General features: G+C 38.5%; 1 protein-coding gene across 3 annotated transcripts in view; it reads left to right on the forward strand.

Annotated features, from left to right (window-relative positions):
- The first annotated feature begins 4,759 nt into the window (after window positions 1–4,759).
- Window positions 4,760–18,636, forward strand: part of negr1 (neuronal growth regulator 1) — a 282,343-nt gene continuing 268,466 nt past the window's right edge. The window contains exon 1 of one of the 3 annotated variants that reach the window (XM_031899790.1): window positions 4,760–5,383. In XM_031899790.1, coding sequence (XP_031755650.1) covers window positions 5,205–5,383 — 179 coding nt within the window. In that variant the 5' untranslated portion in view covers window positions 4,760–5,204. The remainder of the gene's footprint in view (window positions 5,384–18,636) is intronic. The other 2 variants (XM_012960537.3, NM_001113066.1) reach the window with 2 other exon arrangements.

Below are 18,636 nucleotides of genomic sequence, written 5' to 3' on the forward strand. Positions count from 1 at the left end.
AATAAACTTGGCTGTAGCAAGCAATGCCAGGCAGCAGCTGCAAGGGCAAACAAGGTTTTGAGCTGGGGTATAGATTCACGGGAGGAGGGTGTTATTCTCCCCTTTACAGAGCACCGGTAAGGCCACATCTAGAATATGACGTTCAGTTTTGGTCTCCAGTGCTCAAACGGGACATTATTGAATTAGAGAGGGTCCAGAGAAGGACAACTAAGCTGGTAAAGGGTATGGAAAGTCTCAGTTATGAAGAAAGACTGACCAAGTTAATTTTGTTTACCAGTAGGTCCTTCCAACGGACACAAAGGCACCCACTCCCTTTAGAAGAAAGAAGCTTCCCTTCGGAGAGGATTTTTTACTGTGAGAGCTGTGAAGTTGTGGAATTCCCTTAATGAAAGAGTCGCACTGGCTGCAAGAAGGGGTTAGATGGCTTTTTAGCAAGTGAGGGAATACAGGGTTATGGGAGATAGCTCTTAGTACAAGTTAATCCAGGGACTGGATTGTCATCTTGGAGTCAGGAAGGAATTTTTTCCCTCTCTGCGGCAAATTAGAGAGGCTTCAGATAAGGTATTTTTGCCTTCCTCTGGATCAACTAGTAGTTAGGCAGGGTTTATATAGGCATTATGGTTGAACTTGATGGACGTATGTCTTTTTTCAACCTAACTTATTATGTTACTATGTTATACAAATATGAAAACATATGTCTATATTCAGTCATAGTTCCAGCAATGTCAAGGACAACTAATATGTTTTCACCCCAAATCTTAACCTAATGACCTTCTGAATAGAAGTGTTTCTGAATGACAATAGACACAGTCCCTAGATTTCACCCAACATGGTCTAAAGATTGAGGTGCCCTGCCACTGCTTTAAATCCCCACAGACTTTTTGGTGTTAAAAGTAAACACTTACAGTATGTATAAAGTTCAGACGTTTAAGCACCAAGCATTCCCTTTGATGTAAATTCTGTTGTAAATGAATTGGGTTTATTATTTATAAAAGTGCATAGAACAGAGTTACACCAGAATCTATCTGTCATGATCGGTATCCCAAAACTCAGAACAGACTCCAAGGGTCCGGTCTCGGCTCACGCTTCTGCCTATAACAGCCGCCTTTCACGTCGGGAGGAGCCCTTCGCTACTCGGCCTTAGAAAATCATTTGGGATAACCAAAGCTATATCTGGACTGAGCAAAGCTAAGTTAAGAAAAGTTTACTAGACTTAAGGTGCAGTTTACATAGGATTTTACTTATATAGCTGCTTCAAAGCATATTAAATATACTGTATTTGACATCAATAGATTTTTGTAAATGTGCAACTTTTTACTCCATCGGCATTCCAATGGCATCCCCTCTGCCAAGTTTTGTCAGTAATGAGCCTTTTTTCAAGCTAAATCGGTACCTATTATATATATACACTGATATAGCGCACCAAGATCTGTCTTACTTGGGGCACATTTTAAACTCTAGCAAGGAAAATTGCAGGTATGGAAGATGGGGGTGGGGGGTTGGGACGAGCTTTCGTTTTATTGCTGTATTGATGTTGTAAATCAAGGAATTTCCCCTGATAAAGACTTTTAGGTAAAGCACTGGGGTGATTCTTATCTTGACAGGTCACCACTTTCCTGTATGCTTTATTTGTTGAGTTAATTACTATGTTTGCCCACTAGGTGGTAGTGTAGAGTTTTAGATGTTAGTTGCAATTATAGTATATGGGCATTAGAGGGAAATAATACCTGTAGGAAGAACTACACCCCCCTTAATGTGGAAAGTATAGACAGCATAGAGTAGCTGTGTTATAGCACACTTAATAGTGTGAGACAGACCAGGACAGTAAGCATGGACAGCTAAAAGCCCCATCAAGGAGTGAGTGGGTGAGTAGCTTTCCATCAGGTACCCTGCCAGTTAGTGCTGAAATGAGTAGGATCAGGGTAGTGTAGGCCCTGGAGTGTATCGCCATAGACAAAGAAAGTGTTGAGACCCTTTGCGTAGTGGACTCGGCCCTGTGGAGGAAAATGTGATGACAGGTTCTCCAAAATCAGTACAGAATGAATTGCGTTTTGCCCTGCACTTCCCTGTGGTGGAACACAGGTGCACTCCACAGAAGAGAAATGCAGTGTGAAACACCAGGGAGTACAAGCCCTAATCTTCTTAAAATGGCTATAAACTGTAGTGAAGTGCAGAGAATTTAAGTTCACCAGAAGATTCTAGGGTTGGACACACCTGTAGTTAATGGACTGCTCTAAGTCTAATGGCGCACAGGGCATGTCGTGATTAAAGACAGGATTTTTAAAAGGAAGTGGCTTCCCGTAATTTTAGGGTACCTTTCACAGATTCAAGACAAAATATAGATCAGTGCCACAGGCTATAGAACAAAGAAAAACAAAAAAACAAATAACAATTCTGTGTGCGTCCAGAACCATAGAAAGTCTATACACAGTGTGTTTTAAACTAATGTAGGGATTATTGCAAAGTGTTATAGATTAAAATTGAATACATTACATAGATTAAATGTAATAGATTAAGATACTGGAGTATTGAAAGTGTAGGAGAAAAAACTGGAGAGGAGGGCCTTAACACAAAAGACACTGGGAAAGTAAAGGGAAAGTAAATGGATACATGACATGCAGACTCTTATTCCCCTAGGTTAACCTGAGAGCTTTTTTTTACAGGGTTTTATAATGTTTTCAGGATTAGTATATTTGTATTAGTGACTTTTGTAAGGGATGTATTTATTTATTTACTGATTAAAAGTTAACCAGAGTCTCACAGAGACAACTAAAAAGTTCAATATAAACAGCCTTCCTAAACTGGTGCCCATATAATTTAAATGGGGAAGGGGTTATAAGAAAATTCTGGACTTGCAAAAGAATGAGAATAGTAGCCATGGCAACACAGGAAATATAAGGAAATCCGCCTCTGAAGAAGCTGTCCTCAGTGAAACGCATCACGTATGACATCACTTCTGGTTGCGGCAGTGTGTGGATGCACAGGTGAAACACACAAAAGGGGGAGACACCAGCAGAATCCATCTCTTTATTGCAAAGGTTCATCTCCAGTAGAGAAGTCGCATGCTGAGTTTTGTTTTTAGGAGAGAGCACTATAGCACTTTATTTCATTTTACTTTTTGAAGAAAGCACTATAGCACCTTGCTTTGAGAAAACATTATAACACCTTGCAATGATCGCTACTGCACTTTAAAACACACAGAAGAATATGTGTATAGACATCCTGGTGTTTGTACTGAGTGTTAACAATATTGCCCTAGGTTCTGTTGTTATTTTTTTTCCCCATAGCCTGGGGCGCTGATCTAAATTTTGTCTTGAAATGATGATTTAGTGGAGAAACTGTAAAACAGATCGGCAAAGGAAAATATTATTTTACTTTTTCTTTAATCCTGCAAATTTTTTCTTTTGCATTTTAAACTTTGCTACATACCCTTCACAGATGGCAGAGGGCACAAATCAGGCCTTGCACCATTTGAATAAGTCACAGGCCAAATCTACAAGTAGCACCTTACTACTAACAAGCAATATCTGGGGACCACTCTCCTAGCACCTTCCAAATCCTATTGGGCATTGAACTAGCACCAGGGCACCTAGCAATTACTGTAGAAACTTCCTACAACATGTGGTACAGGTATGGGACCTGTTATCCAGAACGCTCAGGACCTGGGGTTTTCCACATAAGGGATATTTCTGTAATTTGGATCTCCATACCATAAGTCTGCTAAAAATAATTTAAACATGAAATAAACCCAATATTGTTTTGCCTCCAATATAGTTTAATTATATCTTAGTTGGGATCAACTTCAAGATACTGTTTTATAAGTACAGACAAAAAGGAAATAATTTTTAAAAATCTGCATTATATAATTAAAATGTAGTCTGTGGGAGATGGGATTTCTGTCTGAGCTTTCTGGATAACAGGTTTCCGGATAACAGATCCCTCACATTTACCTGCAACACCAAGTATGCAGTATAAACCACTCTTCATATTAGGACATTGGGTCATTATTTTTGGTCACTTAATACAAGGAATACAATAAGTAGCTGGGGGTAGCCCAATGTTTGCTACTCAAGATTGAAAAATAAACCTAAATAATAAGACTACAAATAAATCTTTTTTTTTTTTTTTTCTTTTTAAATCTTTGATCACATGAATATACAGGTCAATAACAGCCGTGTTAGCTACAATATGTGGAATGTAAATACTTCCAAGACTTCAGTCCATAATAATGAGAATTGGGACTGGGAATGGGAGGGTGAGACACTGGCACAGATTCCACTGAGGCTATTGCCAGACATACAGAAGAGAAGATAGTATGCCAGCACATAACCAGCACATACATTTCTATGGCAAAAAAATAGGATCATTGAAATAAAAGACAGGATTAGACACAGACAGGTAGTCACTAGGATACCCCTAAGGATCTTCCAATGTTTAACTGGGGAACAGCTAAAAATCAGGATAATAAAAGCTGAGCTGATTGTTAGCCTACAGCCCCCAGCACCCTCTTGCAGCCAGCTGCTGAGGAATAAAGGAATATGAATGAAAGCCACAGACTGAATTTGAATATGAAAGGGAGACAGAATTAGGTTACACAAACATACTGCTAACAGTTCAATGCTGCTACAAAATAAAATCTGTTGCCCGTTATTTCCTAGCCACACATTTCCTAGCTACATAGGCAGCTATCGCTGCCTTAACCCATCCTTTGCAGACTAGGAGATGATGCCACACGTACAGTAGTTTACAGCAGCCGCGGTTTCTGTGAGAAATCCCCTTGTGCCCCCCCTTCACAGACTCTCTAGTTCCATGTAATCGATACATTCCATGTACAGCCGCAGCATCAGTACCCTGTGAGTGAATAAGCGTTTGCCTGCCTGCCTGCTGTACGCTGAGTGATGCAGTATCTCTGTGCTCCATCACCTGCAGCACTCACTGGCTATGGTTGCTAAGGAAACGGCCGCATGGCAACCGGCTGAGAGCCTGGGGGCCGTCTGCTGCTGCTGCTGCTGCTGCCGAGCCTGCTCTCATTCTCCAGCAAAGCTTCCCTCACTAGATGGTGTGCGAGCCACCCGAGAATAGAATCGACTCCTCCACTCCTCCTCCTGAAGGTTCGCAGGGAAGTCTCAGAGAGAGAGAGAGAAAGAGGCTTTGCTGTGCCAGGGATCCCAGGCTGCGAGCTGACAGGGGCAGCCCCAGCAGTGATGGACATGATGATGTTGGTGCAGGGTGCTGCATGTTGCTCAAACCAGTGGCTGGCCGCTGTCATCCTGAGCCTCTGCTGCCTGCTGCCCTCCTGCCTTCCAGCTGGACAGAGCATGGACTTCCAATGGCCAGCAGTGGACAATCTGGTCGTCAGACAAGGAGAGACAGCGATGCTTAGGTAGGACACAGTGTACTCTCTATGTTTGCTCAGCCTGAGCCTTACAGTGTAGCTGCTGATACTTTTTGTAATCTTTTGTGTTCAAATTGTAATGAAACCTACAACTGCAGCAATTGCCACAAATCAGCTGTCATATTTCCTGTTGCTTCCATGTTATGTCCTAAACCTTGATTTAATTGATTTGTTCTGCTAACAGAACCCTTTTGTTATTTGCCTTTACATGATTAATGTCACTACATTCAACACATTGCAACTACTTTTAGTGCTCTTGGGCCAGTGGTTGCGTCAGGTTTGTCAATGGACCTGTCTGTGTACAGAGATAGGGGGAGCTTTAAGCAAGAGGAACAATAATGTTCCTTTTGGGGGCCATTGGGGGTGGGGACCTAGTGTAACTTGTGTAACTGCAGTTCAGCTTCACAGGGTGTTCTTTTAGTTGGCCGTGGGGGGGCATCCCTCTGGCCCAAGGGAGGGTAGAATAAATGGGTCAGTTATTAATGCCGGAGGGAGACAAAGCCATGTTAATATGAACACACCTGTGTCCTATTTCTTTACTTGCCTGGGTTGCAGCTTTGGCAGGCAGTGGAGGGGTTAAGGGGGCATGGTGGAGAGTTAAAAACAACTGCAGCAAATTAGGTCCAACTGCTTTGCATTTTAGATAGACTTGCTTAAAAAAATCCACAAAGTAAACAATGCAGGGATGGCACAGTTGCTTCTATCTTACTAATGGTACAGAGATAGAGTTTTAAAGGCTGTTTTGGTGTTAAAGCCTCTGATCAGCTCTCAGCCAGAGACAGTGATCACTTTGCCAAATGTCATTAAGCAGATCTGTTTACTTCATCTACATAAATAGAATTCCAGCACTCATGGCTCTCTGGTTACCCTTTGGAACTTAGTCAGCTTAGTAAGGAGCTTGCCTTTTGGGTGGATATCATTCCATATGTGTGTTGTGTATATACCAAACAGAGAAGTCCTCAGTAATGTTTCTTGGCTTACCCTAGAACAAGGATGATTATTATAAAGTGCCAACATACACACTACATACAAATACAGAGGAGGCTGAGTGAACTCATAAATCCGTATAATATGCACTCTATTCTGATAAAATAATCTTTCTTGAAAAATCCAGATTATGAACGACTCTTCTTCTTATTGTGATCAGCTCTTTATAGCATGCTATTATCATTCGATTGCGAGATTTAATAGGGTACATAAGATTATACCTAGAGTCATTAGTGAGGCAATGCTTTCTCTCTGGCAAGCTGAGTCTTCCCAACAAATACAGACAGTATAGTGGGAAAACCACACACAGATATAAACAGATAGGGCTTCATGTATCAATTTCTATATAATATGAATGCATATTTGTATCTGTTGAACTGTAATGGTTATCAGACACAAAGGTACTGTGTATTTACTTAACTGCTCACCTCAGCGTGACAAATGATAAACTATGATCTATCCAACCAGAAGAAAGCTATTTGCTGTTTGAACCCTGTATGGGGTTTAAGTGGTGGGAATAGAAAGATTTGCTGATAATATCTCCAGTCATGTGCAGTTCCTCCCTATATTTACATACCCACAAAGTTTCTTTCTGCTAAGAAAGTGATATATGGACACAGTAAGGAAAGGGTTATATCAGAATAAATGAATGTGTAATGATCTTTTCCTGCAAAAGGAGACCTAACCCTTATTTGTGAGTCATTAGTAGACGGAGATTATAGGCTAAATCCTGCTTCTGTCGTCTCTTAATGAATCGTGCTCACATATGGTCCCAGAGTCTATTCAATCAATATTTGCAGGATGTTCCTGCACCCGTTATTCCTTATCACCAGTCACTGTTTTTCTAGACAAGAAAAAGCCACTGCCTTCCTACAGTTCCAGCCACTGTTTGACTTCACTAACAAATCTACATACATTTACTCAATTTCCTGCACCTCTAAATCAAAATCCTTTTAGCCAAAAGCAATGTGGTTAGTGTTCTATGTGCCAGTGGGAAATAGCACAGTGTTTGGTGTTTTTTGTAAGGAACTGGGTAGCTGATTCCAATGTGCATGGTGATTCCTAGGCATTTGTAATCCATATATCTATAATAATGCATCTATTATGATCTACTTTGCATTCATTTCAGTCATTTCAAACTGAGATGGCTGGATGAAATTACAGTTCAGCACAGTCTAAAATAAAAATGTAGCACTGAAAGCAGATGCAGTGTCATATTTCATCTGATTGTTCAGTCCTTCCTCAGTGCAAGAATAAAATGAAAAATAACCACAAAGAACCGTAGAGTTACAGTATGAGAAACCTTTCCCAGCATGTTCACCATATTACAGTACTCTGCTGGTGTCTATATGGTTACCATGAATCAACATAACACAAAGCACTGCAAGGTCCCCAAGGGAAAAAGGAGATATGGAAATGATATTTGTGCAACAAAGTGATTTTCCTATATAGCATCATTAGGAAAGCTTTTCTGTAATTTGAATTGCTGTCAGATTGATCTATATTGTTCTGCAGTACAATGCTTTTTTTTTGTTAAATCCAGGCTGCTATTGCAGAGGTATAAGCAGAGAGCAAATACACTGTAACCCCTTTTCCCATAGCTATGTGTTGTATAGACTGCTGGAAGATAAAGTGTTAATGTTTGTCTGGTTTATTGATTCCCATGGATGCTGGCTAAACTTCCCGGCTTGCACGTTTTGCACAGTGAGCTTGGACATTGTAGGAATTAATCAGATTGACAGAAGCTTAGAGATACATTCACCATATTTACAGAGAAATTTGCTGTGAATATTTGCAGTTCTCCTCTTTGCCTCAGCCTCATTCTGCATGTTCCAAAGGCAGATGCTTTTTTTTTTCCTCCTTTTTTTAGTCTAGGATCCTAGGAACATTTCATCATATACCAAGCAATTAGCATCCACAACACTCTCAGATCAGTGAAATTTCACACTCCCTGTTTGATGCAAGTACAATTACAGTATTTTGATACCAATTAGAAGACACGCAAATACTGTACAATTACTGTATTTTTATACCAATTAGAAGACATCGCATTGCTATGTTAAAGGGGTTGTTCACCTTCAATGTTCAAATCTTATGAAACCACTAACAATGCTTTCAGTTGTTAGAAAATCCATTTCCATGAAAAAAACTAAAAAATGGCATTGTAAAAGCTACTTTTTATACCTTTTAAATCAGGATAGGAGTGGCCTATTTCGCACCTGACCCACTGAGAACTTCCTCCTGCATGCTTACATCATCACTCATAGACCTTGCCCTTACGGTTTTACTATTGGACATTGATACTGCCCTCACCCTAGTAATTCACTGAGCATAAATTCAAAGGTCATCGATTTATTTCTCTCTTCCATTTGCTGCTGTCTGACTCAGCATATCACAAATCTAACATATTTTTACTGTGCAATTAAATTTTTTCATACACATTTATGCAGCTTTCTGTATACATAACCCCATTTGAAAGCCTCTGTCCCCAAACACACGCATCTCTGCCTTGTGCCACACAACCACACACCCATACAATCACTGCTAAATCGTCCTAAAAAAATAGGAAAGAGCAATTTAGTTCTCCCCCTCCTTGTGCTCTCATCCACCTCCTGCCTAGGCTATGATTAAATGGACTGCTATAGGGTTGCTGCCTTTTCTGGGAAAAAATACTGGCCTTCCTATATTTTAATCTTTCTTCCCTAACAATAACTGTTGTCAAGCATACTCTTTACTGGCCAATTTGCCTACAGTAAGCACGGAAGTTGCTTCAACTATCTTCTTCTTACTGAATAAATTGATAGGCAAGCTGCTCCAGTGTTCTGCGTTGTTGCTGTACATGACGTAAAGTTGTTTGGGGTAATGTAAAAATGCTTATGACCTGCAGAGTTCTGTGGAGTTATATATGTCTTTAATAAAAACGCATCTCAGAAATATAATTTATTTTATGCATGAAAATACAACTGATTTGGAAAGTCCCATATCTCCTGAAAGAGCCAATACCAAATATGTACAGTTCTATAGAGAACTGACTTGTATATGACAAAAACTCCCAGCAGTACACTGACAGATTTCAAAAGCACTGCTTCAGAAATTCACATAATTCAGATTTTACAGTAAAAATTTCACTAACAGTCGGTTTGCCCTAGGAAACCATACATTTGGGAAAGAACAGATTCTGACAATTCGAAAATGGGCAAATATGTCTTTCTACTCAAAACTACCAAGTTTCAGTGCTTCCAGTGCTTGCCGAGAATACGCTTCCTACGCTACGTGTGGCATTAGCCTTAATCGTCAAGTAATATAAATGCCAATTGCTTAGGCTTACCAAAACATAACACATGTATAGACACTAAAATAAAAATACCCCCAAATGATCTTTCTTTTCTGTCATTTCAGCTACTGCAAAATCGGTACATTTACTGCATTTTATGTGGGGTAAAGCCACAAAAAAGTAAGTTCACCCTAGAAAGCCATATATTTTTGTAAAGTACACATTGTCCCAAATTTAAAATGGGTAAATGTCTTTACTCCAAACCACAAAGAGGTAAAGCTTTCCTAAAATTTGTTACTTTTTACTATTTTGTTTTTTTATTACTTTGTAACCAGGCCTCTCCAAATCCCAGTCACTCATTCAAAGCACTGCCTAGGTTGCTAGGGTAATTTGAACCCTAGCAACTACATAGCTGCTAAACTCCAAACTGAAGAACTCCTAGATATAAAGCTAAATAATTTAAGAACTCACAAGTAATACAAAATGAATACCTATTGCAAATATTACTCTTTACATCATACAAAAAAAGTTCATTTAAAGGTGAACAAGCCCTTTAACAGATCAGCAGTCTTTCTATAAGGTTAAGGTGTCTGCATATTGACATATCTGTAATATCAGCCATAAAGCATGACATAATTGTTTTTTATTGCATAACATATTGTTTCCTGAACCAGATACAATATTTGGATGTATGTGCATTGCTGTGTATAGAATATTTGAGTTCCCCTGCTTCTTAGACTGAACAAATCACTTTTACATGGAGGCACCCCTCCTCCCCACTGCAGCCCAAAGTAAAAATTTTCCCTTAGCACTCCTGGAGCCTAAAGGTGGCCATACACTGTAAGATCCGCTATCTTCTCCCGATATACCCACCTACGGGTTGGCGATATCAAGCTAATTCAATCGACGTAAAACTCAAACCTGGCCAATCTCATATCAGATGTAGGTCAGGGAGGCCCGCTGGTGCCCATACACAGGCAGATAAGCTGACGAATGGGCAGCTGAAATTGGCCAGTGTACGGCCACCTTTAGTCTCCCCATCACTGACCGCACCTGTCTTTCCCCAACACTCCTCAGCACCCCTTCTCTCAGTATAATAAATACATTTCCCTCCACACCTCTGGACCTCAAGTACCATCCCCAACCCCTAGCAGCATAAACATGCACAATTTTCTTTGCACCCTGTACTACACGTTCCTGCAGCCCAAGCAGATCCTAATTGAAAAAAAAAAAAATAGCTTCAGGACAGTAAAAACAAATCCTGCCAGGAATAAGTTACCATTACAAGTCACATTAAACTTAAAAAAAATACACATCATCCTCTTTCCTATGTTTAAAATAAACTGCTCTAATTCACTGCTTTTAAAAAGTACAGCTGACACAAAGCCTCCAATTTTCTCCAAGTTGGTAGCTCAAGGCTTCCTGGAAAGAATCAGTAAGGAATGGTACTACTCTCGCGATGTTTCCTGTTCCTGCAGCAGTAGAAGCAGCGAGTGGGAGAACAGAGCACAGAGAAGCATCCAGTCTGTTAGATGAGGAGATGGGCCAGCTAAAAGCTTGTGTAAGAGCAGAGAGCATCAGCTTAGCCATAGTAATTAACAGCTAAAAGCTGCCGCTCTCTGCTTTTTATGGAGACACACTGTTTAGTAAAGCTAACATGTTACTGAGTCCCCCTTCCCCCACCCCTGCCTTTTGGCTGAATTTTCTAGATTAACCATTTTGCTGAGTCAATGCTTTCTCTTTTTTTCAAAATGCAAATATACTGTTTTAATATAGAACGTACTACAGACAAACAACAACGTAACCAGAAAAGTGGAATAAACTCCTAAAATGTGGGTCCGCATTAAGGTAAATAAGAGTTGCTGGCGCAAAACAGTTTCTGGAGAATAGAATTGAATTATAAGTCTCCTAAAAACAGGAAACAGCAACCGAGATACATTTATGCAGCTAAGTTGCCAAATGGTGAAAAAAGATTATGCAGAAAAAAAAGTCCACTGGCTTTTAATTCATTTATTTAATTCAAAAAGCCCTTTGACTTCAATGTGTTTCTTGAATTTTTCTGCCGTTTTGCAAATTTTTCAACAAAACAGAACACTCATCACTAAAAGCGGCCATAACTAATACAAGTGGTGGAAAGGGCCCTACCCCAAAAAACTTACGGTCTAAAAGATATGTGTATTTAGTTTGTACAGCAGAATATATAACTGTCTTATTTACCGTATAGTGTTTCAGACAAATCCAAACAGAGCACCCAGCACTGGCATTACACAACCAGCCAATATCAGGACGTACTCTATGACACTGCACAACAAGATTTGGCAGTTTAGTATAGTCCAAAGATATGAAATAAAAGGAGGTGCATTTCGAGATGGTGACCCCCAAGAAGCACTTTTTAAAGGACAAGGGAAACCCTTTCCCCCAAGTTTTCAGTGTGTCAATGAGTACTCCTTTCTGTACTGGATTGCTAAGTATTTTGTTCTCCTTTGGTTCTCTCTGCTAAGTCTATATAACGCCTCTGTCGCAGGTGGCATTTTTCCTTGTCCTATGTAATTAGTATGACCACTGTAATTCTTTTGCACACGCAAGAATATTACTCCACCTGCATTTCTACTGTTTGCTACTGCTCAGTGAGTAAAATGCTCACTCCCGATTGTCATTAAATACAGTATTCATGTGCCGTTTTCTCATACTGGCTACTATGCAGACTCTCAGTTGTGGTTTCAGTGCAGGAGAGATGCTTTATGGGATTTTAAAAAATGTACTCATCCATATTTTCTAAAGCCTGGCCTTTCCACAGCTAAATGGTTGAACACTGAGGAGGTTTTAGAGCACTGTAGAACTGACTGGAGGTATGTTTTTCCAATGAGTTATAATGTGCAATAGATTTTCCTTTTCTTTTAAATGTATGTTTTGTAACCTTTTTCAAGTATAAACAAAATAGCCAGACTAAATGGTTTAACCCTTTAAATGCCAGTAGAATTTGCATATCCGTTCCACAAAATGCCAGACATTTTTTGAACATTTTGTGCTCTCTTATTTTAGGGGCATGATATAGGAGGTTATACCAGAAATATATTTTATTTTATGCATGAAAATTCAACTGATTTAAAAAGCCTCAAATGTCTCTCAAATGTTTCAGTACCAGATATGTATAGTTTTATGAAGATTTCAGACTTCTATAACTCAAAAACTCAAAGCAGTAAATGACCGAATTTATAAAGCACTACAGCAGAATACGGCATACTTAGATTGAGGGTATTTCCCTTACATGTATTATAACAAACTCTCACTTGTCTGTTAATTTCAATGTATACACATGCGGCGGTTTGTGTGCACATATACAGCAGCTTTGTTCAATGTTTAGCATGTTCTTGATATGATATAAGGCACAAACCTTGAATGTATTGAATAGCTGGTCTTGCTTTAACAAGGGATGGGCAGTGGCTGTATTGTAGATGAACTTTCAAATAAAAAGCTCTGCTGGACATATTTAAAGGTTGTAAGATGCAGCCAAGTGTATCAAGAACAGCTACTGTATGTAAAGTTCTTCCACAATCTGGCTATCCTCTGTATGCAAGGAATAGCACTTTTATATGTTCAAGAGATGAGAACCTGCTGTTATGCCACTGTACAATAGTTATGTAAAGATTTTGTTATCCATTTCTTTTGGCACAGGTCTTTTAACTCGTGAGTTTTACACCTATGCATAATATAACTTTGTTGTTGTTCTGTATATTATCATGAGGATATTCATGTATCATAATTATCCCTAGCCCTGAGTCTTATATCTTTTGCATGTCTGTGATGCATTTGACATAGCTGTTTCCTGTCTGTTTCAGCATGGGACTTGTGACTAATATTTTATGTATCATTCTATGAAAAACACTGGCAGAAAAAAATATGGCCCAAATATTATATGCTACATGCAATCTAAACTGTAAGCTCTTTTTCTGAGAAATGTTACTATGTTTTGTGAGGACATAACTAAAAAAATTGGGATGGTTTGTACAATTTGGAGGGTGGGACCTTTGATTGCAGGCTACTTTTATAACTTATATCTCTTTAATTGGTTCTTTTTTGTGCTGTAGGTCTTTAAGCCCTTTTAATTTTTACCCAAAAAGGTTCCTAGACTAGTGATAATTGGAAAATATAAAACCACCCAACCGTATCCCTGCTTTATAACTGCGGCCAGCTGCATTCTCAATGTGTGGCCATTTTTCTGACCCATACCTGACCAGACACTGGTGATGCCGTAGTGATTGTAATAGTAATGGGAAAAGGTCATTTTTGCAGGATAGTACAAAGTCTATTTAAGAGGAGCCTAGAACTGTAACTCACCCTAACCTACAAAGTATTTTCTGCCTACCCACCCTACCCCTGGATTTAACCAAATATTATGTTATTTCTATGTTTTCATTATTATCCTTTATTTCATATTATAGGAGACAGTTTACTTACCAGTATACTTTTGATCTGTAAAAAGAAAATCAGCTTGGGAGATCATCAGTACCTTGTGCAGAGAATGCCCTAGTCAGATTCAAACCCCACTACTGCTTTTCTATGTTACTGTAATGCCACCGTATTGCTTTATCTTAAATAGTATGTATGCATTTAATTAACATTTCTCCTAGTTTTGCCCCATCCATTACCCTATGCAATTCTGATATGTTACTATTTGCCCCTTCTGCTATCCTTGACTTTTGCTTACTGCATACATTCTCTCTTTTATTGATGTATTTTGACCAATACTGGAAGGCTCCATTTTCCCCTTGCTTCTATTTTTCTTATGCCCTTTGGAACTGCATGGCTTGAATGGGCCATGTGAAATTAGCGCTCTGCTTAATATAATTTTTCTATCCATTGTACTGCCTTACGTTGACAGAGTTAAAACTTTTATTTCATTATATAATGCCTTGTTACTATTTTAAAGCATAAATAAGACAACACAGAGATTAGTGTTAACACTGAAATGCTAGTTGTTGCTACAGATTCTTCCACAGACATCTGCCTCTCCAGTTTCCCTTAATACACCATATGGTTTTTCTTTTGTTGCACACCACCTTCCTAAACTCTTGCATAGTGTTTCTTCTTGCACTACAAGTCTTGGTACATACATGTACATGTTAATCTGGGTGTGAAATCATTAAACTTGAAATCATTGGGGGATAAAAAGAGACTCCTTCTAGTTATTGCCTAGAGGCAAATGAAAGACAATATATGCAGTTGTAGAGCTTAATCAGCATAAGCTTTCTATACCAGAGAATCAGTATTACAATCCTATATATTAATCCTGCCAGATTAACTGGTTCTTACTGACTTTTTCAACCTTTTAAAAGCCTCATTGTGGAGGTTTAGAGTGTTAAAATTATAGTAACATTTACCAGTGAGCCCAAAGGTCCCGTTGAACATAAAACAGGGAAGCACCAAAAAGCACCAACCGAATAAAACAAACAAATTGCAGTGCAATGGTTATAAAATAGAAATCTTTTCATTAGTCAGAGCTAAATCAAATCCAATACATATGTATTAATGTTATTAATAAAAAAATGTTATAATTATAGGGACAGAAATGTTTTATTGCTAAAAATGGTCAGCTACTGGACAAAAAGTAGGTGTGAAAGACATACATTGGCACATCAACTATACTGCTTATATATGCAGAATTCTAAATATTCTAGATACCCTTACTAATGTTTATTTACTCACAATGCAGAGTTTTTGCCAGCATTTAACACTGTAATTGCAGTCAAGCAAAACTGTGCGCAATACAGCTTCAGTCTGATTCATTATTGCAAAATTTGCATTCATTTAGTAAGTCTGCCACTAGCTGCGATGTTGTTGATATGGATGTGTTATGATATATTCATAGTCCATAAAGGTGTTTGCTTGAGATTCAGTTTCTGCAAGCAGGAGTGTCTGGTTATGAATGCAGAAAGGAAACAATGGAATGACCACCTTCTAGAGCCAGGTGTAAAGTAGCGGGCGCTCTTGTGCGATAGTATGCTACACCTTTCATTTTTTACATTATTTTGCATATCAGGAGCATGTTGCATATTGCCAAACAACTTGTGCAAAGTTAAGAACAAATGAATACAAGTTTCATCTGGTGTGTGTATATATTTGTGCCTAGTGATGCACCTTAGGCTCTTTAATGAACCCATTTACTGGAGAGTTGTAAGATAAGCATAAAGGAAGCATTTGGTCTTTAAGTTATGCAATTGCGTTAAAAATATCATCTCATGGAGTGTTTTGGTATATATCAACCATTTGGTAAGCTAATAAAAAATTGTATTCTTGGAACATATTTATAGAGCACATGTGGAGTTAGTAAGGGTACTATCCATTAATGAGCTCCAAGGATTGTCAATGTTGCCCATCCCTCATGCTCCCGCTTACCTTTTTGCAAGGTGGATCAGGTCCAGGGGGACTGCATCACTAGTGCAGAGTGTACAGTTTTGCCCTCTGCATATTAGTTTCAAAAAATGGAAATCTGGCTATTAAAGTTTGACTCTTAAACACACTATGGTCTCACTTTGCCTCATGATAGGTGTAAACCTGCAGGTGATTAAACTTTTCTGGCAAAATGTAAATCTACACACACTGCATAATGGCTGATGATAGCATGAGTGGAAATACCCTATGGGGTTTTATATATAGACAGATGTGTCTGTCATTTTTCTGTCGCTTATAATAGACACAAATGTCAAATCCTTCTAACAAGAATAATTTTATGCAATATCAGCTCTATCAGTTTTTAAATGCCATTAATATTGCAAGTGGTTTCATTGTGATTGTGACAGTTACAATATTGTGTGAGATCCTCCTCTTGGAAATAGACACTGGTGTGAATTGAGTAATGGCTATATCTGGTAGATATTAAATAAGAAGGCAGAGTTTAAGTGGGAAATGCACATGTCAATTTTACAGTTGAGTAATTGGGGCTAATTACTTGGTGATCAAGGTGATTGGCATTGTTATAGAGTGACCATGACTATAGAGCACTTTTATAAATGATTTATAATGAGCAGTGATAAGAGAAAAGTTACACAGAAATAGATTATGTAGTAAATACAATGTTGCTTATTGTTTTAAATATGACTATGATTTGGTAGCTGTAATTCACAATAGGTTGTGACGGCAATATCAGTTGTTGTTATTAATTAATTACCATAAATGTAAAATTACGCAAAATTGTGGCATTTTAAAATTATTTTAAAGGAGAAAGAAAGATAAAAACTAAGTAAGCTTTATCAGAAAGGTCTATGTAAATACAGCAATAAGCACTCACAGAAACACTGCACTGACTTCTCTGAAAAAAGATCTGTTGTGTCTGTAATTCCTGTGCCAGAGACACGCAAGTTTCTGTTCTCTGCTCTCTCCTGCTCCCCCCTCCCTCAAGAAAGCTAAGAACTCACTTCCCCCCCTTAGGAATGTGGATCTGAGCCAATCAGCAGGAAGCTGACTCATAGGGGCACATTTACTAACCCACGAACGGGCCGAATGCGTCCGATTGCGTTTTTTTCATAATGATCGGTAGTTTTGCGATTATTTCGGCGTCTTTACGATTTTTGCGTAAAAACGCGAGTTTTTCGTAGCCATTACGAAAGTTGCGCAAAGTCACGATTTTTTCGTAGCGTTAACACTTGCGCGCAAAGTCGCGCCTTTTTCGTAGCGTTAAAACTTAAAAGGCGCGACATTTCACGCAAGTTTTAACGCTACGAAAAAATCGCTACTTTGCGCAACTTTCGTAATGGCTACGAAAAACTCGCGTTTTTACGCAAAAATCGTAAAGACGCCGAAAAACTCGCGTTTTTACGCAAAAATCGTAAAGACGCCGAAAAAATCGCAAAAAATATGAAAAAGTCGCAAAATGTTCGTTTCCAATCGGAATTTTTCCAATTCGGATTCGAAATCGTGTCTTAGTAAATCAGCCCCATAGTCTTACTAACTGGGCATGTTCACTTGGTCTGTGTGTCTGTGCAGGAGCGAGGCATTATGGGAACTTTTTTCTTCCTGTTTGGCATCTGAATCATTAGTTTTTAATTAATTGCCTTAGAAAAGTAATGTTAAAGCATTAATGTCCAACAATTGTGGATTAACTCAGATGTAAGAAGAAAAATGTACTCTTGATTTCCTAGGATATATGATATAGGAGCCAGTGCTAATGGACTCATGGTATAGTATAAAAGTTTTAGCCCAAACAAATTTGGCCCAGGACATAGTTCTAAAACATTTAAGCAATTTTAATGTTTACACACAACTTTTTTTTAGCAGGGCCATTATAATCTGATTGGGTACCAATAGATTGGAGACAGAATGAATCTCAAGTATATTTTCAGTTTATCTGCTTTCATAAATATCTTAAAAATGCTACTCACTGTTAGGAACATTTACCAGGCAGTAAAAAAAATTACTCTGTAACTGTGCTCACAGTGCAAACAGTAGCTAATTCCTAGTTCAAATTACATCAGGCCATGATTGAAATCAAATGACATTCTTTAACAAGATGTGATGTATGAATTATTAGGGTCAACAAACATAAAGGGGAAGAAAAATACAACGATGCAATATTATTACAATACAAACGACCGTAGAATATTTGTTCCTAACTAGCCCAAAATGCTGTCTTTTACAATATAATAATATTTATTCATCATATATTTTACGTATATAATGCATTCTATTTATTTCAGCAGTAAAACCAGGTCCACACTTCCATCCCAAGCTATCCAAACCATATCCTCATTTCTTTTCAGAAACTTTGTACCTTGTTTCCTGACTTGGATTGTTTACTGAAACTTTAACTTTATAAATGGCAGGCTGGCACAAACAAGACCAATGTAACTGAAGTGATGCAGAGAAGAAGTTGTTTATTTCAAGAAAATACATCTCAAAAAACAGCCTTTGATTGTTTGCTCTCTGACTCCTTGCCTGTATTGACTATGATTCTGTATGTGTCTGTATCGTGGTTTGAAAAAAC

The sequence above is a fragment of the Xenopus tropicalis genome, chromosome 4 (assembly GCF_000004195.4).
Source record: "Xenopus tropicalis strain Nigerian chromosome 4, UCB_Xtro_10.0, whole genome shotgun sequence".
Classification (NCBI taxonomy): domain Eukaryota; kingdom Metazoa; phylum Chordata; class Amphibia; order Anura; family Pipidae; genus Xenopus; species Xenopus tropicalis.